This window comes from Oryctolagus cuniculus, chromosome 15, assembly GCF_051225735.1.
Source record: "Oryctolagus cuniculus isolate XC-2025 breed Fujian yellow rabbit chromosome 15, ASM5122573v1, whole genome shotgun sequence".
NCBI classification, from domain to species: domain Eukaryota; kingdom Metazoa; phylum Chordata; class Mammalia; order Lagomorpha; family Leporidae; genus Oryctolagus; species Oryctolagus cuniculus.
Window position 1 is genome coordinate 43219790 of NC_142881.1, and position 19987 is coordinate 43239776.

General features: G+C 42.4%; 1 protein-coding gene across 29 annotated transcripts in view; it reads left to right on the top strand.

The window, feature by feature from the left end:
* The window catches only part of SGMS1 (sphingomyelin synthase 1), a 338931-nt gene that overhangs the window by 204305 nt on the left and 114639 nt on the right, over nucleotides 1-19987 (top strand). For 28 of the 29 annotated variants that reach the window (XM_089314844.1, XM_089314838.1, XM_051823915.3 and 25 more), the window contains one exon: nucleotides 3667-3747. Coding sequence is in view for 3 of the 29 variants with exons in the window: in XM_089314853.1 (XP_089170979.1) it covers nucleotides 3722-3747 (26 nt within the window). In the remaining 26 variants the exon portion in view is untranslated. Of the gene's footprint in view, nucleotides 1-3666; nucleotides 3748-17486; nucleotides 17757-19987 lie in introns of those variants that run through there. The other variant, XM_008270128.5, reaches the window with a different exon arrangement.

Here is a 19987-nt window from a genome sequence, read left to right on the forward strand (position 1 = left end):
ATTTAGTTTTTTTGTTTGTTTGTTTTTTGTTTTTTGGCCAGAGTGTTTTGGCTTTCCATGCCTGAAATACTCTCATGGGCTTTTCAGCCAGATCCGCGTGCCTTAAGGGCTGATTCTGAGGCCAGAGTGCTATTTAGGACATCTGCCATTCTATGGGTCTGCTGTGTATCTCGCTTCCCATGTTGGATCGTTCTCTCCCTTTTTTATTCTATCAGCTAGTATTTGCAGACACTAGTCTTGTTTAAGTGCTCCCTTTGGCTCTTAGTCCTATCATTATGATCAATTGGGAACAGAAATTGATCACCAGGACTAGTGAGATGGCTTTGGGACATGCCACCTTGATGGGATTGAATTGGAATCCCCTGGTATGTTTCTAACTCTGCCGTTTGAGGTAAGTCAGCTTGAGCATGTCCCAGCCAGAACTGGGCTGATTGGAAGCCAGGAGCTTCTTCTGGGTCTCCCACATGGGTGCAGGGGCCCAAGCACTTGAACCATCTTCTATTGCTTTCCCAGGAGCAGTAGCAGGGAGCTGGATCAGAAGTGGCGCAGCGCTGGGACTAAAACTGGCACCTATAGGGGATGCCAGTACTGCAGGTAGAAGCTTAGCATTTTCTGCCACACCACCAGCCCCTTGATGATATTAAAAGATACACCCACTCATAGCTAACAGGTCTTAACTGTTAGTGAACCTACATGGTGCTGAGGACAGCTTTGGTGGTGGGCTGTTTGTGGTCATCATTGTGGCCTTTATCCCCACACATACCTGTAGAGTCCTCAGCATTACAGTGTACACCAGAAAGAATTAGCACTGATGGAAATGGGCCGTTCTCTCTCTACAAATTTATCATCAGGGCAGGCATTATGGCACAGCAGACTAAGGCACCACTCTGCTTCCCATCCAACCTGATGCATCCTGGGAGGCAGGCTCAAGTGCTTGGACCACTGCCATTCATATGGGAAACCCATTAAGAGTTCTGGTTCATGACTTTGGCCTGTTGTGGACGTTTGAGGAGTGAAGCAGCTAATGGACAATATCTTTTTCTCTCTCTTGCTCTGCTTTTCAAGTAGAAGAAAATAAATAAGTAAACATGTATGAAAAGAGATTTTATCACCCCCTTCCCCCTAAAAAAGTCTTAATAGGAATCCTGACTGTCATGCAGTGAGCTTTCTGTTTGTACATGGTAGTCAATGAAGGTGCGGGGTTTTGTTAACATTCCATTCAGATCAGGTTAGAAAAACTTTACATTATTGTCAAAAGTATGGTTGGAATCTCTCTCCAAAATGTTTGCCTAGGGAAGAAGTCTGTGAAGGTAATGGACTATATACCATAATTGCAATTGTAACCAAGAATTTAATAGACACTGCTGTAATTGTCCTGGGAGGCACAATGATTGCAGGTGTCTTTTGAGAACCTGTTCTCTGTTGGACACTGTTCATACGTTATCTCTTTTATGTAACTCTTCTTTAATGTAGGTATTATTGTCCTTATGTTACAGACCTGGAGTCTTTGGAAAGAGTAAATTACTGTGCAACGTTAAATGGCCGTGTGTAGTTCATGCCTATGTATTTTAAGTTTGTATGAGACCTTACTGCATTCCTCATTCTTTTAAAAATGACTTAATGGATTGTGGCCCAGCATATAAAGCCAAAGCCAGCCAGTGAGCATTTTCCTCTCTGAGTTGGGTGTATTCTGCTGGTCTTTGACTTTCTGGCTCTTACCAGCTATTTTAATAATGTTGGCAAATTCTTTCTTTGTTACTAAGGAAGCTGTAGATTTATGGGAGTGTGTTCCGTTCCCTCTCTTCTTTATTTGCACATTACTCTGCTCCCCTTATGGTTTGGATGACTTGATGTTTCTCTCTGTTCTTCAGATAACTGAGGTGATACTATCTCACGTTCCCTCAGTGTATGGATGGAGCCATATTAGAATTAAAAAGAGGGATATTAAAAACATTTATGGAGGCCGGCGCTGCGGCTCAATAGGCTAATCCTCTGCCTGCGGCGCCGGCTCCCCAGGTTCTAGTCCTGGTCGGGGCGCCAGATTCTGTCCCGGTTGCCCCTCTTCCAGGCCAGCTCTCTGCTGTGGCCCGGGAGTGCAGTTGGGGATGGTCCAAGTGCTTGGGCCCTGCAGCCGCATGGGAGACCAGGAGGAAGCACCTGGCTCCTGCCTTCGGATCAGCGCGGTGCTCCGGCCGCGGCGGCCATTGGAGGGTGAACCAACAGCAAAGGAAGACTTTTCTCTCTGTCTCTCTCTCTCTCACTGTTTACTCTGCCTGTCCAAAAAAAAAATATATGGGAAAAATGCATGGATTTCAAAAAAATTTTGCACCAAAATATGCTTTTTAATTTCATTTTCCATGAATTGTTGAAGGCCTCACATACTAGTCTTCTGTTTGAGTTAACATTTACTCTTCAGGTGACAAAAGTTAACTTAGGTTGCTGTTAAATCATTGTTGTCTACTTGAAGTCAGACGCTCTTCACATAAAATGAGCAATAGTTGCAATACCTGATGGAAGTGGGTTGTTTTTGTTTGGGTCTTTTCTGTGAAAAGAAACAAAGCAGGGTCTTACCCATAGATTGTTGACCCTAAAATCTTATGAAGTTAAAAAGCAAAAATATGAGGCTAAATGACTTCCTCTTGGAAAAAAGAAAGCACTTGGCTGGACATTTCCATTATTCCATGAATTATATGAATCTGAAATTTGATGAATTGGACAGTTAGTGTGTTAATTCTCATCATTAAGCATTGGGTGTTCCTTGTACTGGGATGATAACCTTCCTTGGACAAAGCATACTTGACTTGGGTGGATTATTTCTTTCAATTTGTTTTGATACTCAGTACCATACCGTGTAGGAGGAGGTAGTTCATTGCCTTTTAGAAATAAGGACATTGAAGCTGGGAAAACATGGATGATTTTTCCCCAAGTCATATGACTAGTAAGTGGTAGCACATTGAACCAAGATTTTTTAAATTGTGTGATGAGTTTTGGGAGATGGTGGTGGTTTTGGTTACTCACCTTCCCTGTCTTATCCATTTTAAATAATTTGGGAAACAGAGCAAGAATTAAAAGGGAATTGGCTTAATTATTAATAAAGCAGGATTAGAGAACTCAGAAGTGTCAGTACCACTTGCTTTGAAACTGCACTAGGAACCCTGTCCTGTCCTCCAGTGACCATTGGAGAGAAGTGGGAACAGAGACAGAAGCAGGCAGCCATTGTCCTGGCTACTGAGTGGAGTTGGCTGCTCCAGGGGTGTTTGAGAGAACAAGAGGGAGGCCCTTGTTGCCTGCCTCAGAGCAGTGGCCAAGCACTAAGCTAATCCTCCCAGGCAAGTTATTCATCCTGTTTTGAGAATAAGTAAGGATGAGGATGTGGGGAAGGAGACATGAAGAGAGAAGTGTGTTATTCTACTAGTTCAGGAAACAGACCGAAAATCACTTCCTGAACACAAAATGGAGGGCATTTTAAGGATTCCTCATCACAATGGTGGCAATACTGTCCTTTACCTGTCTTCTTTTAAGTGACCTATGTTATTGTCCATTTTGCTTTTGTGAAAAAAAAAAAAGGAAAAAGAGGACTGTACTTTAAAGAAAAGGCAAACGTAGTGGAGATCAAGAGACGGCTTTTACGGGACATGCAACTAATCAGATTCTTTCTTCTGACAGGTGATGGAAATGTACTGGAACCATGGGAGAAGCCAGTAGCTTATAGGAAGCCAAGATGACAAGAATTTTTAAACATAATCCGTGAGTACATTTTGGCTAGTCCTTTGAAATTCTTGTAACTATTGATTGAATTTTCTTTAAGAAACCATGATAAAAAAGATATTATAATCAAATAACTTCAAGTAATAAAAGGAAAATATCTTGAATGTAAATACCCAAGCACTCAAGAAAATTGATGGTAACATTTGAGAAATACTGTGTGCGCATAATTTTTTTGGTGTAGGGTATATTATTTCAAGCTGGATACATTGATTTGATGAGCTAGAACATAAGTATCTGAAAAAGTGATTAAGGAAGACTTTCACAAGGTCCATAGCTAAACTTGGAATGATCCTTCTGAAATTCACAACTCTTGGTCCCAGCACTTCCTTGTATTTTATTTCTTACTTAGATACCTTTTGTGGGTGCATTTTAGAAATAAATATGAGCAAGCTTGGTGAATATGAATAAAATCGAGATACTTGTCTATATTTGCAACTATATCTTATGTGTGTCACTTTTACACATCAGAAGCTGTTAATGTTTGTTAGTTATCTAACAGTTACAGATGGTTAGTTTTGGTTTCATTATGATAATGATAACATGAATACATGGGTTAGCTTAGTGGAAAGATAAGATACTTGGAATATGAAATTCCTAGTTTTGATTCTCTCTCTCTCTCTCTCTCTCTCTTTCTCTAAGATTTGCTAACTTGAAAGGCGGATTCACAGAGAGGCAGAGGCAGAGAGAGAGAGAAATCTTCCATCCACTAGTTCATTCCCCAAATGGCCACAATGGCCACTGCTGGGATAGACTAAAGTCAGGAGCCAGGAGCTTCTTAGAGGTCTCTCTTTTTTTTTTTTTTTTTTTGACAGGCAGAGTGGACAGTGAGAGAGAGAAACAGAGAGAAAGGTCTTCCTTTGCCGTTGGTTCACCCTCCAATGGCTGCCGTGGCCGGCGCGCTGCGGCCGGCGCACTGCGCTGATCCGATGGCAGGAGCCAGGAGCTTTTCCTGGTCTCCCATGGGGTGCAGGGCCCAAGCACCTGGGCCATCCTCCACTGCATTCCCTGGCTACAGCAGAGAGCTGGCCTGGAAGAGGGGCAACCGGGACAGAATCCGGCGCCCTGACCGGGACTAGAACCCGGTGTGCCGGCGCCGCTAGGTGGAGGATTAGCCTAGTGAGCCGCGGCGCCGGCCCTTAGAGGTCTCTTATGTGAGTTCAGGGGCCCAAGCACTTGGGCCATCTTCCACTGCTTTTCCAGGTGCATTAGCAGGGAGCTGGATTGGAAGTGGAGCAACCAGGATTTGAACCGGTACCTATATGGAATGCTGACACTGTAGGCAGCGGCTTAACCTGCTATGCCACAGCACCAGCCTCCCTAGTTTTGACTCTTGCTCTTGTACTTTTTAGTAGTTATTCAGCCTCCTAAAACCTAAGTTGACTCATGTATATATTGGAATTGATAATAACTTCTAAGAAATGAGAAGCTGTGTGCAATACTTTATGCCGTGACTGATGCATTATAGGACTACAGTAAATGAAATTACTTTCTTTCCTTACATGTATATTATGATTTTACAACTTACAAGCCTTTATTCTGAGTGCACAGTTCGACCAGATAGAATTCAGTGATGGCTAACGGTGTAGATAGTGTACACAGATAAATGTTAACAAGAAGACTCTGCCAGAAAGGATTCTAGTGCTTGCCAATTCCCATGTGTAAATACTGCCACCGTGGCTGATTTCCAGCTGTGAAGGAAAGTTCACATTCACACTTCATACATTCACTTTCATACTTCATTGAAAGAAGTAGCATGCCATTAAATAGTTTTCTATCAATCACATATATTAGTTGCAAATAACAGCAATAGCATAGATAATAGTAAAATAATTAAAAAGGGATGAGTTGTGAGAATTACCTTTATTTGTAATAAATTAACACTTTTTAATTTTACATAATTTAACTTTTAGGGATGGTTGTGTTTTATAATCGGAATGCTAAAAATCCTGATAAATGAACATTTGGCTCCAGCAAACTGACATGAGCTGGATCTAGCACACACTAATTGTAGGTTTCCTGTTGGAAAGACATTTGGAAGCCACAATTCTTCAATTATCTGTCTTGGCAGATGTTGAGAGTTTGCTTTGGTTCTAAAACAAGGTTTGGTTTAAATCAGTGTTTGATGTAATGAAAGTTTCTGTGCTTGTGAAGTTTGAAATTGGAACATCTGAGGGGGCTTTTTTAAAAATATTTATTTATTTATTCAAAAGTCAGGGTTACACAAAGATAGAGAGAGAGAGGCAGAGAGAGGGAGGTCTTCCCTCCAATGGTTCACTCCCCAGATGGCCGCAACGGCCAGAACTGTGCCGATCCGAAGCCAGGAGCCAAGAGCTTCTTCTGGGTCTCCCACGTGGGTGCAGGGGCCCAAGGACTTGGGCCATTTTATACTGCTTTCCCAGGCATAGCAGAGAGCTGGACAGGAAGCAGAGCAGCTGGGTCTTGAACCGGCACCCATATGGGATGCCGGCGCTTTAGGCCAGGGTGTTAACCCACTGCGCCACTGCACCAGCCTCCTGAGGGGACTTTTAAAAACTCACAGAAAAATGCAGTTGAAAGATAAGTTTATTGTGGTATGGGAATTTTTGAAATACATGCATTATTTTTTCATAGTATACATTTTCTGTAAACTTTTTGAAGGGCTCTTGTAAACAAAGACCAATTTAGAATTTATGTCTATTTTCTGACGACTCTGACCAAAGTTTCTGAGGTGTTGACTGAGCTTCATCCATTACCTGTTCGGGCTGTGGAGTGGGAACACAGGGAGATAGGCCAGACTGCTGGCAACCTCCTACACTCCTTTCTATTCCTTCCCCTGCTCCCTCAGATCTGAATTCTGGGAGGAATAGACGGGGTTGCTCCCGACTAGGCACAGGTAGCTTTGCTTTTGATTGAGAAATGAATTGCTGATGAAAAGTGAATTGCCTCCTGAAAGATAAAAAAAAAACAGAAGAAAACCCAGGCAGTTTGAAGTTCATCTTGGCTTGATGAAAATATTAGGAAGTAAACTGGAGGAAGAATGGAAAGTAGATCAGATATCTCAGTGTTTTCTGGGCCTAGTTTCTCCTTCACTTCTCTAATTTGCTCTTTAGAAAGGAACAGTTGAAGCCTGAAATTGCTAAGTGTCAGGTGAGATTGTGGTGCTTGTTTTTATTTTTGTACTCACCCACCTAGTTCTTAAAACTCTTTGTTGAATCTTAAAAAAATGCCTTGGTTATTTCAAAACATTGATTTGTACCAGATCCCAGAATCAGACTTAGAAAACATTCATATGCTTTATTTCCTCTTAAAACAAAAGGTCTTTATAGTTTCCACTGAGTCAGGGGATTATTAGGCATTGCAAAAGTAATTTTTGCACATTTCATGTGAAGGTTCATGATTAAATCTGAGAGACCTGCCTTTAGGTTATGAAATAATGCCCTGAGGCTTCATCAAGTTCAGTAGGCTGTTTCTGCAACTCTAAAAGCAAACATGGGAACAGTAATTACAGAAATTTTGCTACAGGTAAAAAATTTCTGTTATTCACAAATATTATCATTTCTTTCCCCCGAATGCACCTTGGGTTGTTTCTGAACATCCACAGTAAAATGACTTTTCAATCTGAGAGCTGTGAGGGGTAGATAGTCTTTAGATGTGTACCCTTTACAGTCTTGTATTATATTCAGATCTACAAACCCTGAGGTTGGCTGGATACATAGGAGTCACAGGTTTTAAAAGTGGATTCCAAAACAACTAAAGCAGGCTTATTATACTTTAGGAGCTGATAATCAAGCCTGAAGATAGAAAATGATAATTTCAAACCAAATGTGCTAGATATTATAGAAGCTGCATAAATTCATAGGACATAGAGGAGAGAGAGAAATGATCTGAGTAGCAAGAGGAATGCGCTGGATCAGGGAGGGCTTCAAGAACAGATGACATTGGATTATTTAATAGGTGATGCCTTTTTGTCAAAATGCCCTTTATTAAGTTACAGATGTTAACACTGCTAATTGGGACAAACTTTTAAAAATGTAGAAATAATTAAATTAAAAACTCATCAGTATTATGAATACCTGTCAGTGCTATCATTAAGAGTTTTTGTTTTCTGCCATATTCTTGCCCCATGGGTCAAAGTATAACTATTGTTTTGAAGTTTGCTTCCATTGACAATACGTTGAGACAGTGTACACCTGTAATAAATGTAACCTGTGTAAGTGTTGTTGTTACATAACATTCCATGTGTGCTCATGTGTGGTTTAGAATGTTCTCTGGTACTGCACAATTTGCTTTTCAACTTTTCATCCTTATAAAGCCACTATGGGGAGCATCTTTGTGCATCCAACATGGTGCACTTATCTAATTATCTGTAAAGAATCCTTGTTTTTGTTTTTGTTTCCTTTCTTTCAAGAGAGAACACCAACATGCATGTATCTGTTAGGTTCATTTTGCAAGTGCTTGAGACAGCCCCATAGTGGGGCCAAAGCCTGGAGTTGGATAGTCAATCCATGTCTTAACGTATGGGTGGCAAGAACCCAGTAACTTGAGCCATCACTGGTGCCTCCCAAGGTCTACATTACTAGGAAGCTGGAGTCAGGAGCTGAAATCAGATACGGAACTTAGGTGTTCAGAAATGAGCTGCGGGTGTCTTAGCTGCAAGGATAAACTCCCACCCCATACAGAATCTTTGTAGATAGTTGGGAGCAGTGCTTAGGGGACACTCCAGAAACATTCTTGAGAAAGGTTAGAATTGTAATTTAGGGGCTGGCATTATGGCGCAGCTGGTGAAGCTGCCTCCTGCAAAGCTGACATCCCACATGGGCACGGATTCATGTTCTGGCTACTCCACTTCCAATACAGCTCCCTGCTAATGGCCTGGGGAACATAGTGGAAGATGGGTCAAGTGCTTCAGCCTTGCCCAGCGCTGGCCATTGTGGCCAACTGGAAGTGAACCACCAGTTGGAAGATCTCTCTCCATCTCTCTGTCTCTATCTAGCTCTTTCAAATAAAAGCAAAGAATTGTAATTTAATAGATCCCGAAAAGAGAAGGGGAGTAGTGCTAATTAGGGCTGGAGATAGAAGACAAGAGGCTATTTGATGGTAAGCTCTTGTTCATTGTCAGTTGGGAGCCATTTTGGAATCCATGACATACTTTAAATGAATTACTGAAAATCTTCAGTTGTCCTTAATTACACATGTTTTGGAAAGAAAGAAAAATAATTAATATTCTTTGAAATTTCCAGAAAGACTGGGTCTTTCATCTTTATTTTTAGAATTTATTTTATTCTCTTTAAAAACAGAGTGACAGAGAAACAGAGGAGACCACTCTCCCATCCACTGGTTCAGTTTCCAAACATCTGCAACATCTGGGGCTGGGCTGGTCCAGGCCTGGAGCTGGAACTCCATCTGGGTCTCCCACCAATACGGCAGAGGCCCAAGTACTTGGGCTATCTTCTACACTTTTCCAGGTGCATTACCCAGGAGCTAGATTAGAAGTGGAGTAACTGAGACTTAAACCTGCATTCAGATATGTGCTCCAACTTAGGGTGCCACAGGTGGCACAGGTGGCAATTTAACCTGATTGCCTAGGCCCTGAGACGAGGCTGTTTAAAACTCTCATGAACCTTAGGAAACTAACCAGAGCATGAACAAGTAATACAGGTCATGGTAAAAGTGTGTGTGTGTGTAGAAAAAAATTTAGAGGTTTTGGAAAGTGAAGGGAACATCAATGAATTATTTTTATACTGAAGGAATTGTAACAAATTATGATTAAAATTTAAAGATAATCTGGGAAAGATGTGGATTAGGAACAAGTATCATAACACTACATTTACTGAGTGCTTGTACAAATATGTGGCTTATGTGTTTAAAATACATCATTTTATTTATTCTCACAACAACCTTCTTAGGGCCATTCTAGGATTATCTCCATTTTGCAGGTGGAACAGAGGCTGCAAAGACTGACTTGCTTAAGGTGGGTGAGTGCACATGTTGTTGGACACGTTGCTCACCTCAGTGCTGCTGGGGCCTTGGGCAAGTCCTGAGACTTCACCAGGATGACCCTTGATTTTATTCCTCACCCTTTTATAGAACACAGCCCATCAAGGTCTGGATTTCTCTTCAGAAATCTAAGATTATGGTACAGTGGTTCCTGTGGATCCACGTAGCTAGAAAATCTGGCGGTAAGTGCCAGGTGCTAAGGGAGAGAAAGCCCCCTGCTGTAATCAATAAACGCCGTTCGCGCAGGTATCCCCATCTCGTTGTAGGCTGGCCTAAGATGTTCTCTAAGCTTCATTGCTTTCTGTTAGATCAGCTTATCTTCCCTTTCTTCCACTCTGTTAGTAAATATTTATTGTGCCATTCAATTTGTACTGCATGCTAAACTGCCATGTTCTTAAATTGTAACTTTTAATCAGTTGGTACTGACTCCATGACAAGTTTAGTGTGTGTGTCCTTATTTGAAATGTGAGGGATCTTCAAAAAGTACACAGGAAATGTATGTTATGAAAAACTGTGCATAGATTTTATATTTTACATCAAAATAAACTTGTCTTTTAATCCCATTTTCTTGTACTTTTGGCAGTACCCTTGTATACTGTAAGTTCTTTAATTTCAGATGACATGTTAATTTTCTTCTTGTCATATAAATTACTCAACACACTGTTACAACAAAATGAAGCCCTTAGCCTAGCAGTTAAGATGCCTGCATTCCATAATCAGAGTACCTGAGTTCAGTACCCAGCTTCTGTTCCTGACTCCAGCTTCTCGTTAATGCAGACTTGGGAGACAGCAATAATGGCTCAACTGATGGGGCTTCTGCTTCTTCCATGGGAGGCCTGAACGGAATTCCTGGCTCCCAGCTTTGACCTAGCCCAGTCCCAGCTGTTAACCAATAGATGGGAGCTCTCTCTCTCTAGTAGCTCTACATCCCAAATAAATCACAAAATATGAAGCCCTTAGTGAGTTTGATTTACTAATATATAAAGTGAAGTTTATTGTTGTTAATTGGGAAGCTCCTTCTGTTTTCTTTTTAGGATGCTTAAGGCTCTGTCATGGAAGAATCGATTGCTGTTGGCCTCAGTTTGGAATAATTTGGAGTTGATCTCTTACAATTTCAGGTTGCATGTTTATTGACCTTACATGTGTCAAAGAGACCTACTTAATTTTGTTTTCTTAATGACTAGTCCTGACTTTGGACCGCAGAGCTTATAGAGCCCTCTCTGACTAGTAGTTTCTGTGTTAAGACAATTTAGCTGTTCCCCTTCGTTCATGGCTGAATTCAGCTGTTTGTTATTACTTCTGACCTTGGCTCTACTTTGGTTTCAGAAGGCATGGATTGTTAGTAAAGCCATGTCTTGGGTCATGGTTTCAAATACTTTGTCCAACATGCATGGAAAGAAATGGCTGTCATGGGGCCAGCATTGTGGTGCAGCAGGTTAAGCTGCTGCATGTGTGACACTTGCACTGCACGACTGATACGGCTCCCTGCTCATGTGCCTGGGGAAGCGATGGAAGGTGGCCCAAGTACTTGGACCCCTGCCACCCACATGAGAGATCAAGATGCAACTTCAAGCTCCTGGCTTCAGCCTGGTCCAGCTCTAGTCATTGTGACCATCTGGGTAGTGACCCAGTAGGTGGAAGCTCTTTCTCTCTTCCTATGTCTCTCTCCAACTCTGCCTTTCAAATTTAAAAAAAAAAAATTATTTATTTTTTTTTTTTAAAAGAAGAAGTGGTTGTCAGTTTCATGAGGTCAGACAGGGGAAGGAGTTCTCGGATGGCAGCCATGTTTTATCATAAATGGTCAGCTGAGGTTGGGGCTGTAAATACTGAATAACCAAACATTTTTTAAAGGCATGAAACAGTTAATACTGCTAAACATGTCCATTTCATTTATATTAGCAGATCTGAGTCACCTTACTGTCAGTTTTTCCAGTTTATATTTTCTTTTTTTTTAAATTTTTTATTTAGTACATATAAATTTTCAAAGTACAGTTAATGGATTGCAATGCCCCCCCCCCATTTATATTTTCTTTTAAAACACTTTAGGCATGTATTTTAATACAGGTGGTACCTTTTTTAAAAAAGACAAAATAGATTTTTTAAATGAGAATACTATGTGCAAATCCTTGGTTTTCAGTTGACCTTCTTGTAACTAGACGTGTCGGGGTAGTTTAAAGCTTACCTAGTGAAATACCTTCTGTTAGAAAATAGAAGGTACAAGTCTGCTGAGTGTATGGGACTGCCTACTAGTACTTTATTGCTTTAAGCATTCAGTCTGAAATTCTCACTGTCTCCTCACTGTAAGCTCCCTCCTGTCTGGCTGCTCTGAGCATTAAATGCAGTGGTGCCAGACTTTTGGCTTTGAAGCTAGCTTGGCCTAAAACTGACAGTTGGCCTTGGACATTTATAGTGTTCCTGATTTGCCGTATGCTCATGGGTTCAATGTAGCTGTTAACACCTGCCTTGCATTGTTACATATGGATTACATGCAAAATACTTGGGTAAAACAGAAGACACTATGTTTAGTAGTACTCAGTTAATGAATTAAGTTGAGCTTGTTTTCCTTGTTCTAGTTGGAAATTCAAATACATTTTCCTTCAGGAGCAATGTTGAAATTGAGTTTGCACACAATATTAGAAATATTGATATTATGTTTCAGATAAATCATGACTTAAATAGGCTTTTAAGGACTGGCCAAGGAAGCCATAATCTACAATGTAGATATCTTGTCATAAGTGAATGTACTCTAAGTGCCACATAAGAGTTCATTGACTTTAGACTCTAGAAGAGAGCTTCTAAAAGGTAATTTATTACCAGGTTGAAGACTGTTTGGATAAGCTCTCACATAGGCATAAAATGGAATTTCTTGATAGGTAGTTTTTCAGCAGACAAATGAGCCCTTCTCCCTACCTTTGGGAAACTAAAGCTACCTTTTTTGGGAGAACTTACTGTTCGTTCTTGCTACCAATCTAACTAGTTGTTCCCAGTGTAGACCAGCCAGTGCATGCTGGTGCATGCTCTAAGCTGGACCAATGTGAGTTTTTCTTGGAAATTTTGAAAATTACAGCTGTATAAAAGAGGACTAATAGTACTTCTTAGTGGCAGAACTGAGAGTTAAATAGAAGGCAAACTTCAGGAAGGGAGAACAAAGCCAGCCTATGGAAGCCAAGATGCCATCTTGTCCTCATGGAGTTCTGTTTTTAGTAGGCCCTAAAGCCTAGCTTACCCCTCTGTCTTTCCTATCACTGGGTAATTTATTTTATTTTATTTTTTTATTTGACAGGCAGAGTTAGACAGTGAGAGAGAGAGACAGAAAGGCCTTCCTTCCGTTGGTTCACCCCCCAAATGGCCGCTATGGCCAGCTCGCTGCACTAATCCAAAGCCAGGAGCCAGGTGCTTCTCCTGGTCTCCCATGCGGGTGCAGGGCCCAAGTACTTGGGCCATCCTCCACTGCACTCCCGGGCCACAGCAGAGAGCTGGCCTGGAAGAGGGGCAACCGGGACAGAATCTGGTGCTCCAACCAGGACTAGAACCCGGCACCCATATGGGATGCCGGTGCTGTAGGTGAAGGATTAGCCAAGCGAGCCAGGGCGCTGGCCCCACACTGGGTAATTTAGAATCAGTCCGTTCCAACTTGCTTTTGCCTGTGCTGCTTCAAGTGCTATTTCTATTAACTGCCAGTTGAACAGTGCTGACTAATCCATTTGATTGTTTATACTTGGAATATTTATTTAGGAAGTCAGTGTCTTTGTCATGGGCAATTATAATAAAGCATTTAATTGCATAGCAGAACATCTGATTTATGACGTAGCTTTCTGAGACTAGTGGTTATGTTTATTCTCATCTCTATAAAAGCAATTGCACCAGTAGTCATCAGTAGATACTACTGACTGGAAGTGGGAGGGTAATGATCTTGATACAGGCTTTAATGGAAACACCCTAAAGCTTTTGACTTTATTGAAACAGATGCTTACCTCATGATGGTTCTGGTAGTTTTGAGTTATCTTCAAGAACTGTCCTCTGTTAACCATTTATGGTTAAGAGCACTTGTAGGTAAACACATGGGTGTTTGGAGTTAGGACGTGTACATGAAGTAATTTGGCAAAATTGTCAAATATGTATGTATGTATTGTCCCTTATGTAAAAAGGAAGACAGAATGCCTTTTTTCTTTTTTTCTTTTTTTTTTTTTTTTTGCCTGCGTTCTCTTCAGGGGGTCATGGTTAGGGGAATTGAGATTTTGTGTGATGACACTGTTTTGTAAACTCCACTTCCTTTTAGGAAGTGTGGATTTGCTTTCTCAGTAGCATTTTGCATTGTTGGAACATGTTGGGAAGAGCGCAGAAACGCATCTGCTGCTTGGGCTCTCCTTGCCAACTGGTTTGAACAGCTATAATATTTGTTTATTCTTGATATGTCAGCAGTCAAAGGGAAAGTTTTCCTTTCTCCTTTGTGGCTTTTATATAACTTAACCATCATTCAATCAACAACACTGACTATTCAGAATCTGCGAGGTGCTGGGGGACACAAAGCCTCTGAAACACAGTCTCTGCCTCAGGTGCGCTTTTGTTATTTGGTGAGAGAGCAAAAGGTCAGGGAGGTGCAGACATCATCAGTTGTAAAATGGAGGCATGAAGAAGGCACTCGGAGGAAAGAGAGACCCTCAGGGCTTGGGCTACAGGGGCGAGGGCTTTAGGAGGAGAGAGTGCGTGGATCTGGAATGGGACACTTAGTAAAAAGGTGAGAGGGTCCTTCTCAGGAGGGAATGGTATGGAGGAGAATGCAAGTGGGCCAGTTGGGGCATTGGGCAGAGGATTTTTTTTTTTTTTTTAAGATCAGGGGTTGGAGAGGTGGAAGCCAGGTTTTGAATTTGATGGCAGGGAGACTGTGGATAACTGCTACTTTTTTTGGAATAAATGTTTTCAGCAGCCTTGTACCTTAACGTTTTGACTTGAAGTCCCAAAGGCATCCCATAAATGATTACTCCTTTTCTCTTTTGAGAATGTTCTGACCACATTGCTAATGGTGTTTTTTGAAGCACCAAAGGTTGTTACAAACATCTTTAAAGGGCTTGGCGCTACTCTTCTGGAGTCTTATTCTTCCTTGATGGAGCACCTACTCTGAATTTTAAGTTTGGCTGGATCCTAAACAAACTACAGACGTTCCCTAATTTCGGAGAGTTCAATTGATGACGTGTTGACTTCAGTGATATGGAAGCAATATGCATTTAGTAGAAAGTGTACTTGGAATTTTGATCTTGTCATGGGCTAGCAAGATGCAGTACAATACTTTCTCACAGTGCTGGGCAGTGGCAGTGAGCTGACCGCCCCCCAGCAGGTCATGTGATCATGAAGGGTAGGCAGTATTCTACAGTGTTTCATGTTACCGTTGTGATGTTTGGGAGGTTAAATGTATTAAATGCATTTTAGATTGAAGATACTTTGGATTAACAATGGATTTATCAGGACATAACACCATCATAAATGGGGGTGTATCTATATGTGCTTTCCTGCCCTTCCTCTGGCCCATCTCAGAACATCTGTGTGTTCACACACACACACCCACACACACACACCATTGCATTTTTCAGACTGCAGTGTTAGGAAGTTTGCTGAGTTGTTCATAGTTCATATACACGTGGGTTTTATGTAGTCTTCTCATGTTAAAGAGCTCCTGTCCCTGGTATAGCAGCCAACATATTATTAGTTCATCCAGTGTAATTAGTTGTAATAGTCTTACAAAGAGAAAATCAGTGCTCTTAAAGAAACAGTAATTTTATGGGAATGTTTGCGTAAAGTTGTCCATGAAGCAAATTGTTTTCCTTTTGATCTCCACTCTAAAATTACGGTTCTTTATCTGATGTAGAGAGGAAAGGTTTATGACATGAGGGCACGCTGGACTTTGACATCTGTCATGTGATGGTTCTGATGCGTGGGGAGGCACGGGAGGTGGGGCCTGCGAGCTGGAACAGAGGTTAGGATCCACTCAGTTTCAGTGCCCCTGGAGTCAGGGGATGACGAACGCCTGAACCAGGAATGGGAAAAATGGTACAATGTGAAAGCAGCCTCCATATTACACCTCTTGATGGTGAGAGAGAGGAGGGGCTGGTGCTGTGGCACAGTAGGCTAATCCTCCACCTGCCGTGCTGCTATCCCATATGGGTGCTGGTTCTAGTCCCGGCTGCCCCTGTTCTGATCCAGCTCTCTGTCTTATCCTGGTAAAGCAGTAGAAGATGGCCTAAGACGGTGGGCCCCTGCACCTATCGGGGAGACCTGGAAGAAGCTCCTGGCTCCAAGCTTCAGATTGGCTCGGCTCCAGCCATCACAGTCAGTTGGGGAATGAACCAGTGAATGGAAGACCTCTCTCTGTCTCTCCCTCTCACTGTCTGTAATTCTACCTCTCAAATAAAATCTTAAAAAAAAAAAAAAAAAAAAAAAAAAAGGGAGCTCAGGTAATTGCAGAATTTACCTTAAAGTGTCAGGAGATTAATATTGCCTTTATGAGGAATATGAGTCAAGCCGTTTGTCAGCTTTGTCATTTAGGACACAATCCCAAATTCACCTTCTGGGGGCCTGTTTGCCACAGGCCTAGCTTACTTTTGCTCCTTTTGGCCACAGCTTGATCTCCCAGCTGGGGAACTCCTGCCGGATGCTCCGCAAGGAATGAGGCACTTCCCTTAGCCGCTTACTGGCCGAGCTGGGGTTGGGAAGGGGCCTTGGGCTTCTGCTGCAGTGTGCTTGCCTCACTGTCCTGCTCTGGAGAAAACAGTGTTTTAAATAAATCTTGCTCCAAACAGATATGAGGAAGTTGAATTTGAGATCTGCTCCAAAGAGAAAGTTTTGTTTTGTTTTGGGTAACTTGAAGAAGAGTTTTTCTTCCGCTGTGGAAACTTGACCAGCCCTATGAAGAAACTCATTTCTTAATGAGCCCTCAGCAAGAGAAGTTCTATCATCCCCTATAATTGGCTAATTCTATACTACTTAAAGTTTCTTTTAAATGTTTTTATTCCAAAATAATGTTTAAGGCACAGTTATCCAGATAAAATAGTTCCAAAATCATACTCTTTAAAAAGTTGGCTTACCTGTGGGCTTATGTTACTAATAAAATTTCTGTTGCATCATAATATCAAGTCTAAGGATCCTAAACCTAAAGCAAGAATTCTTAAGTTTCTCAGCAGTGAAATAAAGGACTAGGACCAGGGAAAAGCAAAGAAACAGTTCAGCTCTGAAATTCTTTGGATTCTCTGTCCAGCATGGTGCTAAACGCTTTGCTTGTATTATTACATAAAATCTCTTCACATAACGTTAAATGGGCAGTTCATCCGCCTCGCTGCCGACGGTGAACTGGAACGGGGTCATACAGTCTCAGAGGTCAGATCCCACACACTTTGCACCTGCATCGCTGCCTCACTCCAGAATTTTTACCCATAGAACCTGAATGTATATCCACTGGTCATGTATCTATCATAACGTGGTTAATTGTTGTTTTCTAAGAGTGTTTAGAAGGCAACCTACCGTTTTCTGGAAGTTACAATAAAATTGTTAAAAGGCTTAAACCAAACAAACAAACAAAAAGGATGTAAAAAGCTGCTAAGTCTGATATAAATCAAGAAGGGAAAGTTCCGCCTTCACCAACAGAGAACGTGCTTATTGGTTAGGACTGAACGGGCTGACTCACTCCTTTTTTGCCTCGGTAGAGGGCCACACCCTGCATTCCAAAAACCCTCTGCTGTCCGGCCACACCCGCTGGCCTCGCTGCTGGAGCTCAGCGGCGTAGCGCCAGGCAGTGCTCCCCGGGGAGAGGCTCCGCGCGTCCGCCCGCCGCCCCGCCGTCCCGCCCCGAGCGCCGGCGAGCGCGCCGCGGGGGGACCGCGCCGGCCGGGCAGACTCGGGGAGAAGGTCTGCGCCTCTGCTGCTCACGTTTCGCCTTACGGTCTGCGCCGAGGCAGGCAGCGCGCGCAACTTCAAGTCGCAAGGAACTTTCCAGGAGAGGCTGCCTCTGGAGAGAAGAGACCGTAAGTGTTGCTCCTTCTGGGATGTTGTGGTTCATTAAAATGCTCTCCGGGGAGGCACTCAAGCGGTGGGACCTGATGAAAAGCAGGGAAGAAACAACCGTTCTCGCCTTCCAGAAAACACCCCCATCACAGTCCGAGCTGGGTCTCTCCGGAGAAGAGAAAGGAACCTTCGTTTTGTACGAGATCCCGCTTCTTTAAGGATACAATCGGCAAGGGCGGTTTGCACCTAGGAACGCCCCGCACAGGTGCTCACGGGGGGCCAGGGTCCCAGTGTTGTGCGAAGCGACTGCTGGGATCTAATAGCCAGGGATCAGGGTGGCTCAGTTTGAGATTACCAGCTTCCCAATGGATGTTTTGAGAGCTGGTTTGTATTTATAGTCTGGTGACCAGGTTTTTGGGACTCCCCGCTTCCTTCAGCTGCGGACCTAGGGCAAAACTGTCCCTGCACGAAAGTTCTCCGGGTGCGTAGAAGCCAGCTCCTGAGTGAGCCCCGTGTCCAGTGCTGGAGGGAAGCACGTGCTCCCCTTGTTTTGGAGTGAGCAGGTTGGTTGGTTCTTGCTGTGCTTTCTGTTGAGTGTACCCAGGTAATTGCTCTTGCGGAATTTGTAGAAATCAATTCATGGAAAAGAGTGCATGGCATCTGCCCCTGCCCCCATTGGCTTTTGCTGTGTGTAATTGTTAACTTAAATTGGACTCAGAGGAATCAGGAGCCCTAATAAATTCTTTGCCTCTCAGTGCTACAAGTTATCATCCCACTTTTAACTCATTTAAGTGGATGATCACTTTGATATAATGTACAAAGAAACTCTGAGCTTCTTTCAAAAAATCTGCTTTCCTGTGCCAAAAGTTAGGGAGTGCATCTGTATGGTACAAGTGACTTGGCAGAGATTGGGAAGTAGGGGATGGAGAGAGCAGTGTTGGGCTAAGTAAAGTCACACAAGTGTGACAGAGACGTGATCATCACCAGGGACCCTGGTGGTGTGTGGAGAGGCAGGCTGATGTCGGTCTGGTAGCATAAAGGGTGCCGGAAAATTGTAAGCAGGATTATAAGATTACGAGCGTAAATGACCAGGTTATGAGAGGTATCACACATGTGTGTTCATGAATACACAGCCTGATGCAGACAATAGGCAGGCTGTCAGGGAGAGAGGGGGAAAGAAAAGTCTTCCCAATCTCCTTTTTTCTTTCTTTTTTTTTTTTTTTTTAAGAGTTATGTGGGGAATTTCACTAGAAAGAAGTAACTTCTAAATGGAATAATGAAAATTGTTGAAACTTGAGTTACAGCCATGAACTCCTGGGAATGCTGTTTTCAAGCTCACAAGCTAATTGTTAAGCTCAATTGCTTTGCATTTACCTGATAAAGTGCCTCAGTGTGAAAGATGACAGCCTGGAATCCTCTTCCTTACAATAAACAGTGTGATGCTGCGAGAAGTGGCCGTAAAGCGACTTGTTCTCAAGTTCATGGGGCAACTAGAAAAGCCCCCTCAAGTGGTGAAAATGAGAAAATACTTTAAGCAATCTAAGATATCTGGGAATCTGAAAGGGTAACTAAATTGGGCTTTTTTGAGTTTCACCAAATGATTGTGACAAAGCTGAACATTTCAGGCTCTCCAGGTCTCACTCAGACACTGAAGTTCTTTGCACCTGTGACTTCCTTGAGTTTTCACATCAGTGCTAAAAGGTGGAGGAATTATTTCCTACTTTATGGTGAAAAAAAAAAAAAAAAAACCAGTCTCAGAAAGGTTATATAACCTACTCTAAATTGCACAGCTAGTTTACATTAGAAGTTGGCATTTAAAGGTTGTTGGTTTTCCCATGTGGCTCCAATCACTCCTAAAACAATGTTAATTTTTCTGTGTGAAATGATCCAGAGGACATTCTTGGTTCAAAGCAAATTTTTAAGTAATTTAAAAGCTCCTTATTATCCCAGTGCCAAAATAGCAAAGTTCAAGGGATGGTAGATTTACTCTGGAAGTTTGTGGTTTTCAAATATTAACTGAGCAAGCCCTACTCTTGGACGAGCCAGTTAACACACGTGGCTGCCTTAGAGTTGCCAATCTTTGTTGATTTTCTGCTGCTCTTTTTCTGAATGCCTCGTAGTTCTGAATGTATTCTTCCTGCTCCCCAGAAAGTGCAAATCAGGCTCTCTGATGGGAAAACCCAGAGCTGGATGAATCCACGGGCCTCCAGTGATTGGATCTTGCGGGGAGGCATCCCTGCCGTATATTATA